The sequence below is a fragment of the Stegostoma tigrinum genome, chromosome 9 (assembly GCF_030684315.1).
Source record: "Stegostoma tigrinum isolate sSteTig4 chromosome 9, sSteTig4.hap1, whole genome shotgun sequence".
NCBI lineage: Eukaryota > Metazoa > Chordata > Chondrichthyes > Orectolobiformes > Stegostomatidae > Stegostoma > Stegostoma tigrinum.
In genome coordinates, this window is record NC_081362.1 from 6,434,639 (window position 1) to 6,454,872 (window position 20,234).

The 20,234-nt window shown below is 42.6% G+C and overlaps 1 protein-coding gene across 1 annotated transcript in view; it reads right to left on the bottom strand.

Annotated features, from left to right (window-relative positions):
• The window catches only part of sptlc3 (serine palmitoyltransferase, long chain base subunit 3), a 97,007-nt gene extending 78,026 nt beyond the window's left edge, over nt 1-18,981 (bottom strand). Inside the window, exons 1-5 of the mRNA XM_059648811.1 lie at nt 18,925-18,981; nt 17,891-18,021; nt 16,840-16,971; nt 13,127-13,289; nt 4,546-4,737 (exon numbers count right to left, since the gene is read on the bottom strand). Of these exons, the coding sequence (XP_059504794.1) occupies nt 4,546-4,737; nt 13,127-13,289; nt 16,840-16,971; nt 17,891-18,021; nt 18,925-18,981 (675 nt within the window). The remainder of the gene's footprint in view (nt 1-4,545; nt 4,738-13,126; nt 13,290-16,839; nt 16,972-17,890; nt 18,022-18,924) is intronic.
• Nucleotides 18,982-20,234: the final 1,253 nt, after the last annotated feature.

Genomic DNA, 20,234 nt, shown 5'->3' on the forward strand with positions numbered 1-20,234 from the left:
GAGCATGAGAGTTTGCATGCACGTGTGTGTCTGCCTACGCGTTTGAGTGTGTGCACGACTACTCCTTCTGCCTGCCCTTTTCACTGTCCATAGCACTGGGTGAATCAAGAACAGTGATACTGTTTGAAACCACAATAATTAAAATCTCACACATACTGACTTTGCGTCTCTACCTGTTACTTCAGCAATGCGGTATTAATGTGGGTTTATGGAATGCAGTCAAGAAATTCAACACTTCTTGCCAAAGGAAAAGTTGGCACTTAACATGCTTTCTAGAGATTAACCAGTTCATTCACCACAATACCTGATGTTGAAGGGTAGGTGCAAGGACTCTTTCTTTTGGTTTTTTCAAAAAAACCTTTCATGGCATGCTGGCATTGCTAGCAAGACCAGGATTTACCCTTGAACTGAGTGGTTCACTAGGTCACTTGAGACCTGTTAAGAAGCAACCACTTTTCTGTAGTTCTTGAGTCACATGTAAAAAAAATCTAGGTAAGGATGACAGATTTCCTTCCCTAAAGGACATGAGTAAACCAGATAGATTTTAAACAGGATGTTTAAATAAAAAAAACAAATTATTTTACTGAGAATGGCTTTCAACTTCAGATTTATTAGCTAAATTTCCATCATTTGGTGGGATTTGAACCCACATCCGAAGTGTTAGCCTTTGCCTCTGGATTGTGGGATAGTGATATTACCATTAAACCACCATCTCTCCTTACATCTTTCAATATGAGAGTTTAATGCAATGGAGTTTTCAAATAGAATCAATGAACAAAACAGCGCAGGAGGCAATTCAGCCCATCAAACCACTGGTAGCTCTTTGAAGGTGCTATCCAAATAATTCCACCCATCACAGCCCCAAAAATTTATCCCCCTTTGTAAGTTTATCCAATTTGCTTTTGAAAGTCCTTACTGAATCTGTTTCCATCACGCTTTCAGGCAGTATATTCCAGGCCATTATAATTGCAGTTGTAAAGCAAAACCTCTCCCTTCTGGTTCTTTTTGGCAACTAGCCCTAACGTATGCATTCCACACATATATACAGAAAAACAGACAGAAATCAAACAACTGATTTCGTCAGCAGTGTTGTCCAGTGGAAAACTGCTTCTGTATAAATTTTCAGTCACTGAAAAGAGGTGGGATATCTGGCTGGCATTAGGCCCTGGAAACTAGGGTGCAACTGTCACAAACCGGAAAATCAACATTCCTGCCTAACTCATAGATCCGATCATATTGGAAAGACTGGAACAAAAAGGAAAATCTTATATCCAAAAGAGACACCCTCTCAATACAACTACCAGATCATGGATCACAATTTCCATACTTGCCGTCTTATGTTCCACTCTGTCAACTTGAGGTCATTTGAACTTCTGCAGTCCAGGTCCTTAATTGCACTGTCCCATTTGCCTAGTATCCATGAACTTGCTGACCTTTGTTCTGCTACTACTTAATCAAATACTACTTGTTCTTGGTGACAGTTTGGAAGAGCAGAGCAAAGATCAGACAATTCCCTTGGCCCAACTACCACTCTGCATCCTGAAACTGTTCTCTTCCTGTTACTAGACAGAAGCCCGATGTCTTATCAAAAGGAGAGTGTCATGCAGTCCTACATGTCCTTGCACTGCACTGTAGCACACCATTTTAAAGCATTCACAAAAAGAATGCAGTCTCCTCTAAATTAACATAATACGTAGAATGTACCTTGCAGAAACAGAATCCCTACAGTGCGGAAACAGGCCCAACAGCCTAACAAGTCCAGACTGACACTCACGGCATCCCACCCAGACCCATCCCCCATAACCCACCTAATCTACACATTCCTAAACACAATGGACAATTTAGCATGGCTAATCCACCTAGCCTGCACATCTTTAGACTGAAACAGGCTGTTTGACTAATCTAGACCAAACAGGTATTTCAAAACCATTCAAGTTTTGACAGATATTAAAGATAGAGGAAACTATGGCATTATTGGAGTTAAGCTCTTAGTCATACGTAAACTTCCGAGAACAGTATAACAGGAGAGATAATGGGAACTGCAGATGCTGGAGAATTCCAAGATAATAAAATGTGAGAGATAATGGGAACTGCAGATGCTGGAGATTCCAAGATAATAAAATGTGAGGCTGGATGAACACAGCAGGCCAAGCAGCATCCCAGGAGCACACTCTCTGATGAAGGGTCTAGGCCCGAAACGTCAGCTTTTGTGTTCCTGGGATGCTGCTTGGCCTGCTGTGTTCATCCAGCCTCACATTTTATTATCTTAATAAAATGTGAGGCTGGATGAACACAGCAGGCCAAGCTTGGCCTGCTGTGTTCATCCAGCCTCACATTTTATTATCATAGTATAACAGGAGAAGCGGCTTTTCGGACCATCATCTCTGCTTGTGCCCTCTTGAAGAATAGTCCAATTAGTTGCACTCTTATTTTGCGATGCATTTCTCTAATTATTTTCACCTTCAAGTATTTGTCCAGTTCCCCTGTGGAGACTTCTCCTTCCTAAGGGCAGTCCTTCCAGACTGGGGATGTCAGCAGCATTTGTCACTTAACCTCAGTCCTGTAGAACCGAATAGCTCTCACGATCATTTCAGAGGGTAGCTAGGGGTCAACCACATTCCTGTTGGTCTGGAGCCACATGTAGACAGACCAGGTTAGAATAGCAGATTTAATTCTCTAAAGGAGATCAGTGAATGAACTATTGGTGATAGTTCTGTGATCACCATCCCTCACTGTAGCTTTCAAGTACAGATGTACTAACTGAATTTAAATTTCACCAGCCACTGTGGTGGGATTTGAAACAAAAACAAAGTTGCTGGAAAAGCTCAGCCGGTCTGGCAGCATCTGTGAAGAAAAAAATCAGTGTTAACATTTTGGGTCTAGTGACCCCTGAGGAAGAGTCACTGGATCTGAAAAGTTAACTCTGATTTTTTTTTCTTCACAGATGTTAGCAGACCTGCTGAGCTTTTCCAGCAACTTTGTTTCTGTTCCTGATTTACAGCATCCGCAGTTCTTTCAGCTTTTATGGTGGGATTTGAATCGCATGTCCTCAGACCAGCAGCATGGTCTTCTGTATACCACACCACTGGCTCCCTAATATGACAAGCTTCAATTACAACAGACACAGCTAAAGCTACTTGTGAGAAGGAACGGAGTACAAAGTGTTGACTGGAACAATGGAATCAATAAGTACGCAAGTGTTGCCGCCAAAATGACAGAGATAACAAAGCGTGGAGCTGGATGAACATAGCAGGTCAAGCAGCATCATAGGAGCACAAAAGCTGACGTTTTGGGCCTAGAGTCTTTGTTATCTCAGATTCTCCAGCATCTGCAGTTCCCATTATCTCAGCCAAGATGACAGTTGTTTCCAAAAACCAAATACAAATAACAATGGCACCAATTCGGTCAAAACTAACAACCTGCAACACAAAGGAGTGAGAAATAAATCTGAAAGACAAAATACTTACATTTATATACCACGTTTCATGAAAAGATGTGATTGAAGTATGCCATGGCTAGCGAGTCATACAGCACAGAAACAGAGACGTCAGCCCAACTCATCCATGCTGACTGGGTTTCCTAAGCGGAACTAGTTCCATTTGCCTGTGATTGGCCCATATACCTCTAAACCTTTCCTATCTGTGGACAAGTCCAAATGTCTTGGAAATGCCGTAACTGTACTCGCCTCTACCACCTCCTTTGGCTCCTCATTCCATATACGGACCACCCTCTGTGTGAAAATGTTGACCCGAGGTCCCTTTTAAATCTTTCTCCTCTCACCTTAAACTTATGCAGTCTCGTTTTGGACTCCCTCACCCTGGGGAAAAGATCTTGGCTATTCATGTTATCCGTGCCCTCCTGATTTTATAAACCTCTATAAGGTCATCCCTCAGCTTCCTACTCTCCGGGGTAAGAAAGTCCCAGCCTATCCAGCTTCTCCTAATAACTCAGACCCTCCAGTCTCTGTAATACCCTTGTAAAGCTTTTTCTGCACCCTTTCTAGTTTAATAACATCTTTCCTATCTCAGGGTGACCAGAATTGTATGCAATATTCCAAATGTGGCTTTACCAATGTCTTGCACAGCTGTAACGTGGTGTCCAAACTCCTGAGAATACATAGATCACACAGAGTTCACACTGTTATTTTAATTAATTGTTAGTATCATTGCAGGCAGTGTGAAAACCGCTCACCAAGCAGATACACAAAAGAAAAGTGCTTTCCACAATCTCTAGTGTAGAAACACGTATTTCCTTTGCTTCTGGATAATATTGTTCCGGGCCGAATATCCCCCAAACTCTACCTGCGGTCATCACAAAAAAAAAACAGCCACTTGCTGAAGCCTGAATGAAGTGCGCCTCATCTGGGCTTTACCACATCAATCACCACTTTCAGGAAAATAGAGTTTAGGGGAAGAGTGAATTAACGAATGGAAGTTCACAAAATGTAAACACATCAAGGCTGCGCTGCCAAGTGAATTTAGAAATGTGTCTGCCATTGCAGTAAATGTTTAAATTCAACTTGGCAGAAGAATGTGATGATCATACCTTTTGTTCCTTCCTCTCCCGAGCTGCATGACATTTCTCAAGACCACAGGAGCGCAGAAAGTCTCTTAGATAGCCAAACAAGGTTACAATCCCATAGCCCATGTAAGTGAGGACAGGAACATACATTGGAGGCTGCTCAAAAGATTCCGAAAAGGTTTTCTTACTGTGTTCTGTCTTGGGCTTGCCATTTTGCTGTGAAAAAAGAACAGCTGTTAGTGCTGGTTTAGAACTCCATGCATTCATAGACTGCATCATGAAGCATCAGCTACAGGGCTGTGCTGACTAGCTCAACAAACATATAAGAGACTCCTCTCATTTGTGTCTGCTCAATGTTTTAACTTACTGTGAAATCATGGTCACGGTTACACACTTTTAAGAACACTAAATAATTCTGGTCTCAATATTCTGAACAGTACTGCAGAAGATGCAATAAAGACTTATTCGATGACACCAGAACTGAACGGCCACACTGATCAGGCAAGATTGAACAGATGGCAACAGCTCATTTCTTTATTTAAAAAGGGCTAATAGTGACAAAATTGAGGTCTTTAAGATTACAAAGAGGTGTGGTAAGGTAAGGAGAGGATTAGATAGGGTGGACAGTGAGAGTCTTTTTCCGAGGATGGCGACGTCAGCTTGTACAAGGGGGCATAGCTACAAATTGAGGGGTGATAGATTTAAGACAGACGTCGGAGGCAGGTTCTTTATTCAGAGAGTGGTAAGGGCGTGGAACACCCTGCCTGCCAATGTAGTTAACTCAGCCACATTAGGGGCATTTAAACAGTCCTTGGATAAGCAGATGGATGATGATGGGATAGTGTAGGGAGATGGGCTTAGATTAGTTCACAATACTGAGGGCCGAAGGGCCTGTAATGCGCTGTATTGTTCTATGCTCTGAGTGACATTCTTCTGCTTCGTGAGGAAGATCACCCTTAAGAATGAAGGTCACAAGCAAGTCTGACTGGGAATTCGGGAAAGAACTCTTTAATCAGAGAATGGCGAGAACGTGGAACTCACCACTGCCCAGTGTGGTTGAGGCCAACAACGCAGATACATTTAAAGGGAAGTTCAGTAAACACAAGGGAGAAGTAGGACAATGCGTATGTAGGGTAGGATTTTTGGAGGGGGACGGGTGGCAGGATAGAGGAGGAGGTTTGTGAGAAACAAAAATAGGTGTGCAGTAGATGGGCTGAATGTCCTCTTTCTGGTCAGTTTAGTATTTTGTAGCACGGGAGGGAGAAAAGCATCCAGGTGTTTCTCATTTCTCTCCACCCTTTTTTAGTTTCCATAGACAATGTTAAATGGTTGTCACAGAATAGATCATAGAATCCCTAATGGTGTGGAAACAGGCCCTTGGGTCAACAAGTGCACACCAATCCTCACAGCATCCCACCCAGATCCATTCCCCTATAAGCCACTGAATCTACACATCCCTGAACATTATGGGCAATTTAGCATTGCCAATTCACCTAGCTTGCATGTCTTTGGATTGTGGAAGGAAACCCGAACACTCAGAGGAAACCCATGCAGCTTTGGGAGAATGTGCAAACTCTACACAGACAAGTGCCCGAGGGTAGAATCAAACCTGGGTTCCTGGCGCTGTGAGGCAGAAGACATAACCACTGAGTCACCGTGTATAAAGTTCTCCTAGACTTGCCCCTGCTGTGCCAATCTGGATCCAAGCCAGTTAACGAAACAGGAACTAAGAGCCCAGCCTGCATGGATAGAGTTTACTAACTACAGAGTCTTGAAGCTCCCAGATCCACCTCTCCTTCCACTGTTACAGGTGTTCCCAATATATAATGTGCTCAGACAATTAATAGATACTACCCGTTTCTTCTTAATCTTAAATTAAGTCATTAACAAACTGAACAGTTTGATTTTGCCAGATACTAATATGCTTCTTCTCTATGATCCACTTGGTAAGTATGAGAATCCAAGTGAAATTTATCAAAGGAGTATAGTGGTAGTGTTCTTACCTCTGGCGTATAAGGTCTAATATCAAATCTCCTGCTTTGGATATGCACCATAAATTATGGGAGGGTAATAGTGATAATGTCACTGGACCAGTGAACCTGGTCACAGCTTCCAATCTCACAATAACCACTGGTAGTATTTGGGAGGTATCATGGCACAGTGGTAGTGCCCCTACACCTGGGCCAGAGATCTGGGTTCAAGTCCTACCCACCTGCAGGTTCCTAAAACATGTCCCAATGAAGATTCACGCTCCAAAATTCCTTCCCTTTAACTGACTTCCATCAAGACCCTCCGGCTGGATAACCTTCTGAGATATGATCCCCTCTATTTTTAGCCTCTTGAGAACACGAATTTTAATTGCTTTGCCAGTAGCTGCCATGTCTTCAAGTGCTAAAGCCCAAGCTCATCTGGAAATCTCTCCCTCATTCTCTGACTCTCTACTAACCCTGTGGGCCCCTCTTTTTTTTTAAAATCCACCTTTTTGGCCAGGTTTTTGGTTGGCTTTCCAAGGAAGCTTTTGTGTGTTTCATCACCAATGTTTATACATTAAAGGTCCTGTGAAGCAGCCTAGGATATTTTACTACATTGGAGGTGCTATATAAAAGTTGCTGTGCTCCCTCCAACTCCACTTTGATTTAACCTCCTCCCTTTCTTCCTCTCACTTCTGTTGTTGTGTTGCCTCTGATGGTCTTTGCATATAATTTGACAGTTTAGTTAAAGCGAGAGTGAGAGAGACATGGTAATTTGATGATGGGGGGAAAAAGGTAATTGGGTGATTTGGTGGTGGAAAAAAAAAGCTTAGTGGTGTGTAAAAACATCTCAGGGTATTAAAAAAATCTTGTTGTTGTTGTTCCACTGTCAATTAGTGTACTCACCTATGACCTTTGTGAGTTCTACCTCCCAGGCCTCAGCCTCCAAATCTATTTCCAAATTTCATTAGTCAACAATTATTCTTCCTAACAGAAACTGCTGGAAGAGCTCAGCAGGTCTGACGACAGCTGTAGTCAGAAATCAGAGTTAGTGTTTTGGGTTCCAGAGTTCGCATTCCTCAGAATAGATCCTTAACTCTGATTTCTCTCCAGAGATGCTGACAGACCTGCTGAGCTTTTCCAGCAATTTCTGTTTTTGTTTCTGATATTCAGCATCTGCAGTTCTTTAAGTTTTCATTTAGTACTTAACTCACTGCCACATCTCTTCCAGGCACGGCCACCTTGAAGAGATTCTGCTCCTCTCTCCAACAGGATTTCAATTCTGCTCTTTTTCCTTATCCACCCTCATTAATTTTGCTGTCGCTCCTGGTATTTGACAAGGTATTTGCTAAAACTCATTTCCACAGCCACACTGCATTCCTCAGTGATGCATCTGGCTCAGACTCACCCCATGTGGATTTCACCACAACTTTCATTCTTCTTGTTTTGAATCCACCCAGGATCATAGGTATCTCTGATGTTCAAAGTTCCACAGACAGCTGTGGAAGATCCACACTCAAGTGTCAGGCACCGTCATATGCACACTCTCTCCAAAGAACTGCTTCACGCTGACTCAGAGCTGTACTATTTCCTGGTTCTACCTCATACTCCGGTTCATTCAACGTGCTAACAAGAAACTTTTACTTTTCCTTTCGGGCATCAAGGAACACAAGATGCAATAACTCAGAAACCCATGATGCTTTGGAATCTTCCTCCTCCAACTTCATTCTCACTCCAACACCTCTCCCTACCCCACCTCCTGTCATGTATTTACTGACCCTCCTGACCTTCCGCTCTGCAATGCTGAACGTCCAGTTCTGAGGATGGGTCACTTGATCTGAAACGTTAATGCTTGTTTCTCTCCACTAATGCTGCCAGACCTGCTGAGCTATTCCAGCAATTTCTGTTCTTATTTGATTTCCAGCATCTGCAGTTCTTTCGGTTTTTACTTATTCTCCCCGATTTTCAGATCACAGAATGATTTAGCAGAGGGGGTGACCGTTCAACTCATTGTACCAGTGCCTGCTGCTCCATTCTCCCATTTGGTACAACTTGCTAGGCAGCCTCCTAAACTATGCCACAAGTTTTGATTTAACTGGGCAGCTTTCATACCTCTGTGGTGAGACAGTGTGCTGCTCAGAATGTTTGATATTTATTTTTAGAAAACTGTTGAGTTCTCTGCAGTGGTACAAGTCAAAATTTGGTGCTGATCTAAAAATATATACCAGCAGCATAATACTGTCCTTCTGTCCACTGCTAATTGCCCCCAATATGCCTTTGTTTCCCCAAAGCCCTTCAGGAGGTGTCTATTAATTGTCTGAGCACGATATATATAGGGAACACATGTAACACTGTGGGAGGAGAGGAGATGCAACACTGATCTTTAACCTTGCTCCTGTTCAAGGTCCTGATATCCTACAATCAGGTGAAACAGACATTGATTCATAGTTTTTAATTTCATAAAAGTATTCACTATTAATGGCCCAGGCTAATGCACTGGGCATATCAATTCAAACCCTATCATGGCAGCTGCAGAAATTTAAATTCAATTCATAAAATACTGAATAAAAGGCTGGTCTCAGTGATGATAACCACGAAACCATTACTGGTGTTGTAAAAACCCATCCAGTTCACTTGTGCAAAGAGAAAACTTGTCATCCTTACCCAATTGGCCTACGTGATTCCAGGTCCACAGCAATGAGGATGACAAATTTTACTGTTTCCTGAAATAGCTGAACAGCCCATTCAATTCCACAGCATTTTAGAGCTGGCTGACCAATGCCAGCCTTGTCAGCAACGCCGGATTCGGAGAAATCGCAAAGAAATGGTGGGTTATTGCTTTGTGAACACCTCCACTCAATCCTCAAGTGTGACCTTGAACATTTGGTCACTTTGTCATTTTAACTGCCCATCCCCACTCTGACCTTTGTCTCTCTACCCCACCATTGTTCCAATGAAGCTCAAAGGAGGACATCTCACCTTTTGGCTATGCACCTTACAACCTCCCAGCTAAACAGAGCTCAACAATTTCAGATCACGATCTGTGCTCCCACATTGTTCTAATGGTAGCTTATGGTGACGATGCTGTGGTTGCCATTCACACCACCTCTAGACCGACATTTTCTTTGTTTACTTGTAGCTTTGATCAATCAACCCATTTGCCATTTATCTCTCTACATATCCAGATCTTCATCTTTGTACTGTGCTCACCCCGTTTTAACTGCAACTGCTACAAATCCGTCCCAAACCGAACTTACCCCAAAGGGGTAAGTTCTGATGAAAGGTCATTGACCTTTCAGTGCTATCTCTGTTTCTCTTCACAAGTGCTGCCAGGTTTGCTGGTTTCTCCAGCATTTTCTAGTTTTATTTCAGATTTCCAGTCTCTCTTTTGAAAAAAGCATAATCACCATGGAGAAGTAGCAAGCTGACAGGAAGACGCTGGGAAAATTTTAAAGTCGCAGCATTAGGAATGAATTAATAATTGAATGAATAGGGTAATTGTTAGAAAAGTTGAAATGCACAATCCAACTCAATTTTCTGAGAAGAGTCAAATGAAAATGCCCATTTGAATTCTGAAAGCACACTACTTCTGAGTGAGCCCCATTATATTGATCTCAATACATAAAAAGAAAAGATTTATATTTATATATTGCTTTTCACACCCATGAGAAGTCTTTTAGAACTTGACAGCCAATGAAACCAATTTTTAATAGCATAGTCAGTGATGCAATGCAACAAAGGTAGCAGTCCAATTGCTGTTTGCGGGAGCTCACAAAGTGACAATGAGCAAATACTCCATTTTCTTTTTAAACAATGTTGATTGAGGAATTGACATTGGCCGTAACACTGGGGAAAACTCCCCAGCACATCCTTAGAGTAGTGCCACAGGATCGTAGCTTCCACCTGAAGGGCTAGACAGGGTCCCTGTTTGATATCTCATCAAAAACTAGACTCTCTAGCAGGGCTGAGGCTCACTTTTAATGTGGGAGCACATTTCCTCAGCCAACACTGTGCTGGGGACAATGCGGTCTCAGTGTTGGAAGGCAGTAACTTGACAGATAACTGGAGGCTTCCCAATCAATCAATCAAGCACTTAAACACTCTTAAATGAGATTGACAATAACACCATTGATAAAACACCAAGGCTTTTCAGAGGAGCGCTATAAAATACCCAATGTTCTAAGGAGATATGAAGACAAAGGATCAAAGCTTGCTCAAAGAAGTAGAGATTGAAGAAACACTTTAAAGGATGAGGGTTGGGAGGAATTCCAGAGTATAAGGCCCAGGCAGCTGAAGGCATGGTTATGGACTGATTAAAATCATGACACAAGATGTAGAAGAAATGGAGCACCAAGTTTTTGGACAGTTATGGGCAGGTAATTACACAGAAAGGAGGGAAATAGCATAACTCAGTGTTGGTCAGCAAACATCAGTGTGATTGGACGAAAGGGATTTGGGATGAGTTAGGGAACTTATTCAGAGAAAACAGTAAAAACAAACTGTATACAGACAGTCACTTCAAACATCCTCAGTCAAAAGGCATCATGTTCAATGGCTGAATACATTTTTTAAAACCATATTAAAATTTACTGACAAATGTTATTGACAAAGCATTCATTATTGTCTTCAGCAACTGTAAACTACATGACATTGAATGAAAGAAAATAACCTCTTGAGAAATCTTGTTTTGAATAAACATGATCAAGAGAGAAAACAATTTCAACAGAAGGTTATTTTTGTTGCATCCTCTAATAGATTCAGGAGTGGGCCTGGAATATTTAATTTGACACAGTAATAGAGATGGGGGTTTGGGAGTCCCTGGGGGTGAAATATTGATAGCCCAGTTCCAAAAAATACTCAGGAGACTCAATGTATCTATCCAGGACAAAGTGGCCTCGTTGATCGACATCACATCCATCATCTTTCACACTTACTCCCTCTGCCATTGATGCAGTGTTGCATCAGTGTGTAACAACCACGAGATATGTGGCAGCAACTCAGGGCCCATTAGACAACACCATCCAACCTGCAACCTCTCCCACCCATAAGGAGGACAGCAATTGTGTGGGAACATCACCTGCAAACTCTCCTCGAAATCAGACACTATCCTAACTTGGAAATATATTACTTTTCCTCCACATCACTGGATCAAAAATCCTGAAATTCCATTCCTAACAGCATAGTACATGCTCCTACTCTATGTAGAGAGCATGCACACCAGAGACCACGTGTGACAGAGTGAGAAGATCTACAGCATTTTGCTTTCAAAGCGTCTCTTGTGGTGCAGTAGTAGCATTCCTACCTCTGGCTCAGGAGGCTCAGGTTCAATTCCCACCTGTGCCAGAGGTGTGTAATATCATCCCCCAACCTAAAAAAAACCTTATCCCGCACCCCTTGACCTGTCCGTCCTCCCTGGACTGACCTATCCCCTCCCTACCTGCCCACCTATACTCTCCTCTCCACCTATCTTCTCCTCTGTCCATCTTTGATCCGCCTCCCCCTCTCTCCCTATTTATTTCAGAACCCTCTCCCCATGCCCCTCTCTGATGAAGGGTCTAGGCCCGAAACGTCAGCCTTTGTGCTCCTAAGATGCTGCTTGGCCTGCTGTGTTCATCCAGCTTCACACTTTGTTATCTTGGATTCTCCAGCATCTGCAGTTCCCATCATCTCTGATCAGAAAGATGCAGGAGTGGACGTTGGATTGACGGAAAATGAGACTGAACAAATAAATGGCAGAGGAACTGAATTGGTAGTTTGCGTCACTCTTTCTGGTGGAAGACACGAGTAGCATACTAGAACTTCAGAGTCAGAGTGTAGTGACCATCACTAAGGAGAAGTTGAAAGATCTCAAAGTGGTTGAATCATCCAGACCCTAAGGCTCTGAAGGAGACGGCCAAGGAGATTGCGGAGGCATTAGTGGTGATCTTTTCGGAATCACAAGTCAGGAAACATACCAGAGGACTGGAAAATGACTAACGTAAAACCCCTGTTTAAGAAAGGAAAGAGGTTGTAGATAGAAAATTATAAGTTGCTTAGCTTGATCTCAGTCGTTGTTAAAATTTTAAAGAGTCGATTATTAATGATGAGATTATGGCGCACTTGGAAGTGCATGGGTAACGTGGGACTGAGCCAGCATACTTTGCCAAGGGGAGATACTGTCTGACAAATCTGTTAGAATTCTTTTGAGAAGGTAACAAGCAAAATAGACAAGGAATAGCCAGTGCACGTCATTTGTTTGGATTTTCAGAAGGCCTTTGACGAGGTGCCACAACGAAGGGTGCTAAGTAAAAATGAGACCATGGAGTTAGGGGCAAGATACAGGCATATATAGAGGATTGACTGACTGGTAGAAGGCAGAGAGTAGGAATAAAGGGGTCTTTCTCAGAATGGCAGTCAGTGACTAGTTTAGTAGCACAAGGGTCAGCTTTGGGACCACAACTACTCACATTATACATTAAAGACCTGGATGAAGGAATGAGAGAACTGTTGCTAAGTTTGTAGATGACACAAACATAGGTGGAGGAACAAGTTGTGTTGTGGAGGTGGAGACGTCGGAGGAGGACTTGGACGGGCTAGCAGAGCGGGCATAGAAGTGACAGACAGAATACAATGCGGGAAAGCATTAAGTTATGTACATTGGTACGAAGAATAGAGACATAGCCTTTCCCCATTGAGAAAATAGTCTTCAGAAATCTGAAGAAGGGGACTCTGTGTTCTTGGTTCAGGATTCTCTTAGCGTCCAGGTTCAGGCAGCAGTAAAGGAAGGTAAATTCATTATGAGCATTCATTTTGAGAGGGCTAGAACACAAGACCAGAGATATAGCGCTGAGGCTGAACAAGACTTACGTCAGACCGCAGTTGGAAGACTGAAGAATTTTGGGTTCCGTATCTACGGGAGGACGTGCTGGCATTGGAGGGGTTCCAGAGAAGGTTAACAAGAACAATCCTGGCATAAAGGGCTTGACAAACGAGCAGCAGCTGAGGATTCTGGGTGTGTAGTTGATGGAGTTTTGAAGGATTGTTTAGGAGCGAGGGGAGTTCTCATTGAAACTAACAGAACACTGAGACGCCGGGATAGAATGGACGTGGAGAAAATGCTTCCATTAGCAGGAGAGACTTTGGCCTGAGGTCAGAGCCTCATAGTGAGGACACAACCCTTTAGGATTGAGATAAAGAAGAATTTCTTCAACTAGGTGGTGGTGAATCTGTGAAACTCAATGCTACACAAGATTGGAGGAAAAGTCACTGAATGTATTTAAGACAGAGATAGACAGGTTCTTGATGAGTAAGAAGATCAAAGGTAACAGACAGAAAGCAGGAGAATGAGGTTGACAACCAGATCAGTTGTAATCAAATGAAAGAGCAGACTTGACGGGCCAAATGGCCTAACTCTGTACTTGTAGCTCATGGTTTTATGGTGAAGTCCAATCCAATGCTGACTTTGTTAACAATTAGTTTCAACGAATAATTGGTATGATCTACAAGCTCAACAGTAAAAATTTCAAAAGACATTTTTGCACAGCAACAGACAGAACATAGAAAGCTGCAATTGCAGTGGCTTTGAAAACAGGTTCAAGATTTTCACTTTGCTACAATTTCTGCTTTTGTTTTAAACTTATTACTTTTTTTTAAATTGCCCTTTTAAGATAGAGATGAGGAGATCTTTTCTTTCAGATGATCTGGAATCTTTGAAACTCAGTCTATGAACATTTTAAAGGGAGTGGGTAGATTCCGGATAAGAAGTAAAGGTTATCTTGGCAGGGGATAAGGAGGAATTTAGGTTGGAATGTGGAATAATCAGATCAGCTGCTATCTTTTTGAAACATGCAGCAAGCCTTGACGGGCTGAGTGGCCAGCTCCTGCTGCTACCTCATAATTTCACTTTTGATGATTTAGTACTTGGATACTTTGCCAGTAACCTTTGTTGAGAGTGCAGAATGACCTTTGCTTGGGAGCAGCAATAAGTGCATCACATCTCAAAGTCAGAAGATTATAGGCTTATGTATAACTTGCTTACTGGGGGACGAAACTCACTGCTGCCCTGAAGCAACAGCTACGCTGTCAAATTGACAAACATTGGAAGGGAATTAAAACCAAAACCCGCCAACCCGGGCACACTGTTCTCAAAGATAATGGGAACTGCAGATGCTGGAGAATCCGAGATAACAAAGTGTGGAACTGGATGAACACAGCTGGCCAAGCAACATCTTAGGAGCACAAAAGCTGACTTTTCGGGCCTAGACCCTTCATCAGAAAAGGATCCTTTTCTGAAGAAGGGTCTAGGCCCGAAACATCAGCTTTGGTGCTCCTAAGATGTTACTTGGCCTGCTGTGTTCATCCAGCTCCACACTTTGTTATGTCACACTGTTCTCAAACTTGTTTTCTAATCCTGGTTAGGGGTTCCGTGTCTCTTTATGTCTGCAATTGACTCCTGATCTGTAACTCAGATAAGGCAGAGGTAGACAGATTCTTGGTAAGCAAGGGGGTGAAAGGCTACTGGTCATAGGTGGGAATGTGGAACTGAGGTTACAATCAGATTAACCTATTAGATGAAGAAGCTGGTTTAAGGAGCACATTGCACTACTGTTGCTCCTAATTCCTACATTTATATGTACATTTCTATGTTCTTCTCTTCTCCAAAAAAAACAGCCCAAGCTGCTCCACTCAATCGACAAAAGTGTAGTTGCTCAACACTGAAACCATTCTCATAAATATTCTTCACACCTTCTCTAAAGCTTTTATATTCTTGAGGTGAGGTGTCCAGGTTTGGGATCCAGTCAAGCCCTTCTTCTGCACTCCTCCAATTCTGGCCTCGAGTGTCTCTAACGTCTGCACCTCATTCCCTAAGCCTCTTTGTCTCTCCATTTCTCTATCCCCTTTAAGATACTTCTGAAAATCTCCAATCAAGCTTTTGACCGTCTGCTCTAACAACTCCCTATGTAGCGTGGTGTCACGCTTCATTTCAAAATGCACCTGCGAAGCGTCTCGAGTTGTTTTACTTCATCAGAAATGCTACATCAGTGAAAGTAGTTATTGTGGATAAGAACAGTAATACACAGGCAGAACATTTTCCTCCGTGGAAAACATGCACTCCCAAAAATTTTATTAGTAAAAAAAATCACCAGAAACCAGTGAAGGAATTACTCATTTGCTATTCGTACAATGATGCAGCACACACGAAAGCCATTCAGTGCATTGTGTCTGTACTGACTCTGGTAGAATAGTCCCACTTAACTGCTCTTGTCCCATAGTATGATCTTCTGCTCATCATTTGCCAACTGTTTATTGTGACCAACTCATTAGGCAAGTTTTAGTCAGTGGTGGTATTCTATTGAAGACCCTTCCCAGAGGGAATGTCTTACAAGCAAAGGTTATGCAGGTTGGGAACAAAAACAGAAGCTGCTGAAAAAGTTCAGCAGAGTCTCCACCAAAACGTTAACGCTGATTTTTTTCTTCACAGATGCTGCCAGACCTGCTGAGCTTTTCCAGCAATTTCTGTTTTTGATCCTGATTTACAGCATCCACAGATGTTTCGTTTTTTTTTTATGCAGGTTGGGACTCTACTCATTGGAGTTTAGAAGAAAGAGAGGGAATCACATTGAAACATACTGGGCGCTGAAGGAGGCTGACAGAATGTTTCCCCTCATGGCAAAGACCAGGACCAGGGCACAGACTCAGAATAAAGGGGCGGCAATTTAAAACGGAGATAAGGAGGAATTTCTTCTGAAGGTTGAGCCTTTGGAACTCTCTGCCACAGAGGTCTGTGAACAGAGTCCTTGTATAGATTATAGCTGAGATAGATAGATCCTTGATAAGTGGGAGAAATCAAAAGTTATGGGGAAAGGCAGGAACGTGGGCATGAGGAATGTTGGATAAGCCAGGATCCTATTGAATGTTGGAGCAGGCTGGAGGGGCGAAAGAGCATTCTCCTGTGGTTATTTCCTATGGTCTTACGGTTTAACAAGGTAGGTCTCAAATTCTACCTTGGCTTGTATAGAAAATAAATGCACGCTTTTGACGTAATTGTGAACCACACACTAGTCAAAGACTCAGATGTACAGCATGGAAACAGACCCTTCAGTCCAACATGTTCATGCCAACCTGATATCCTACATAAATCTAGCCCCATTTGCCAGCATTTGGCCCATATTCCTCCAAACTCTTCCTATTCATATACCCATCCAGATGCCTTTTTAAATTTTGTAATCTGACCAGCCTTCAACACTTCCTCTGGCAGCTCGTTCTATACACGCACCACCCTCGGCACAAAAAAGTTGCTCTGTAGGTCCTTTTTATATCTTTTCCCTTTCACTTTAAACCTATGCCCTCTCATTTTGGGCTCACCTACCCCTGGAATTTAATGCAGTAAAACAACTCCAGGCGCTTCACAGGAGCATTTTCAAATAAAGTGTGACACCACGCTACATGAGCAGTTTTTTGGGCAGACGGTCCATGCTTGATTGAAACTTTTCCGGAGTATCTTAAAAGGAAATACAGAAATGGAGAGATAAAGAGGTTTAGGGAGTGAGGTAAAGACATTAGAGATGGTCAAGAGGCTAGAATTGGAGGGCTGCAGAGGAAGGCCTCAACTGAAAGACCTGGCCATATCTTACACTATGACTCTCATGATTTTATAAACCTGTCTACAGGTCACCCCTCACCCTCTAATGCTCCAGGGAAAATGGATCCAGCCTATATAGCCTCTCCCCATTGCTCAAACCCTCCAAACTTGGCAACATCCTCATTAATCTTGAACTAACCAGCAACAACTCTTCTCCAACTGCAACCACGCTTTCCCTCATAGCCATGTAATTTATTTGTCTTTAACTATATATCCAATTCCTTTTAATACTTACCATTGATATCCAACGCACTTTCAGATAGCACATTCCAGACCACAACAACTCAGCGCAAGGACAAATTTGCGTCTAGTTGTTGCCAAACCTCTTAAACACGTTGCTCTAGTTACTGATCCTCCTGCTGTTACAAGCTGATTCTCCTTATTTATTCAAAAATATCTTGGAATTCTGAAGATCTCTATTAAATCTCTATCAACTCTCTCTGCACAGAGTATCCCTGTTGGGAATTCATTATGTCACAAATGAAATGTTAAAACAAGGTCCTGTCTGCCCTCCTTGGGTAATGCAAATGATCCTACAGCAGTATTCTGGACAGAGAGGGAGGTATCGCAGTTGGTCTTGGTCAATATCTATTCTTCAATCAATACCACAAGAACAAATTATCTGATCATTATCACACTGCTGTTTGAGAGCTTGGTGCATGCAAATATGAGGCTAAAAATGCAATTCTTCATCTGTAAGTACTTGATTGATTGTAAAACATTCTATAGCCTGTTGTGGTGTTACAGAAATGCAAGCATTTTAGTCTCTTCATCGTACCTGATGCTATATTTCAGAAATAATTCATTTGGGATCAAATCACAGAACAGAAAGTGGCCACTCAGGCCCTCCTGGCTGCACTGACAATCTGCTTTAAGTTTCATTCTAGCAGATAGCAAGAACGGCAGACGCTGGAAATCAGAATCAATACAGTGTGGAGATGGAGGAACACAGAAGGTCAAGTAGCATCAAAGTGCAGGGAAATCGACATTTTGGATTGGGAATTTCATTCTAACTAGGTGATATTTCAAGGTTTCGGCAAGGTCTATTAAACAATGCATCGTGCACTTCATTCACGAGATAGGGAGTCAACCAGTAGCTGGATTTATATCTCTGTGAACCATTTCCTTTCTTTAGGTGTTTCCATGAAGGAGTGATGACTGCACTCCTGGTCAGTCTGCTATGACATAAACAGCTCACTGTTCTTAATCAATCTAGGAATACTAATTAACGTAATTGCTGTTACATAAACACTTCCTGATTCTCCTGTCCAATTGGGATGTACCTACTAGCCCGTCCTACAAACATCCAAAGAAGATAATAAAGACTGTATTTTACTGGTCCCTCCCTGAACAATCCATTGAAAAGTCCAGGAAATGACAATGATAAGAAATTTTATTACTAGTCCCTTCACAAGATACCAAAGGGCAATTGTTTACTGTCTAAATTAAACACAAGCGGAGATGGCACCCTGGCTGGACTAGTAATCCAGAAGCCTGAGCTACCCTCCGAGTTCAAATCTCACAAGGCAGCCAGAGGAATTTAAATTTAAAAATCTGGAATATATAGCTAGTCTCAAATGATTACCTAATCAATGATTGTGAAAAGATTGTTATAAAAGCCCTTCAGATTCACTACTGTCCTCTAGGTAATCCAGACTGTCATTCCTGTAATTTTTGATTCTGCTCACCTCCAAGGTCTGCAAACAGCAGCTTCGAGAATTGGAACGTTATCATTCTGATCAATGTGCACGCAACTTCCCCACACTGGAGCAGCTTAGAGACAAATGTTGTTCCTGATCCAGCCTGGCTTACTTGTGACTCCAGAGCTACAGCAACATGGTTATTTCTGAACTGTCCTTTGTAAGGCATTCAGTTCATAGGGCTCTTAGAGACAGGCAATAAAGGCTAGCCTTGCCATCAGTGCCCACATTTCAGATAAGAATAAAGAGAAAAAAAAACTCTGCCAGTTTGTGACATTAGCTATTTTGAGACGTGCCCACTCCTTATATGTAAAACCATTAGTATCATGGCACTGAAAATGTTTTAGCCCTGTCTCACAAAACCCACCCAATGTTCCTACAAGCAGATCAGTTCTGCTATGTCTCCAGATGCAGAAAGCTTGAACGATGCAAAAGCACTTTATCCTCTCAACGCACCTCTTCATTTCCTCATTCTTTCATTCAATAATCAGCAGAATACTCACCGCCACCCTCACCAACCCCTGCCCCATGAAGACCACATCACTTCTCGAGCATCATGTGTCTCATCAGAAGGGGTCTTAAGAGTCATTACAGTGCTATAGGGGGCCATTAGGTCCATCAAGTCCAGGCCAGCTCTCTCTACTGCAATTCACTCAGTCCCACTCTCCCACTCTTTGGCCAGAGTCCTGCAAATTTCACTCAAGTGCTCATCCAATAATGTTTTGAAACCATAATTCATCATAGTTTCCACCACAATTATGGACAGAGTTCCATGTCATTACCCCTTAGCATAAAACCATTCTTCCTCACATTTCCAACAGCTTTTGCTCAAAATCATGAATCCATGTCCCCTCGTTCTTGACAATCAGCTAATGAGAATGGCTCTCCTACATGTGACCTATCTAAACTTATCATAATCTCATAGAATTCTATCAAAAAAATTACCATCAGCTTCTTTTGCACCAGCAAAACCTGATGTAGCTCAGAGGTAACATTTTCCTGGAAGGCTCACAAATTCAGGTGGGCAAAGCAGCAAAGAGATCTGGGCACAAGGGCAGCACGGTGGCTCAGTGGTTACACTGCAGCCTCACAACGGCAGGGACTTGGGTTCGATTCCAGCCTCGGATAACTGTCTGTGTGGAGTTTGCACATGCTCCCCGTGTCTGCGTGGGTTTCCTCCGGGTGCTCCGGTTTCCTCCCACAATCCAAAGATGTGCACGTTAGGTGGATAGGCCAAGCTAAATTGCCTGTAGTGTTCAGGGGTGTGTGTGGGTTATAGGGGGATGGGTCTGGCTGGGATGCTGCAAGGGGCGGTGTGGACTTGTTGGGCCGAAGGGCCTGTTTCCACACTGTAGCGAATCTAGTCTAATCTAATCTAATCTAATAATAAATGGCTACAGGTAGCATAATAGGTCGATCAGA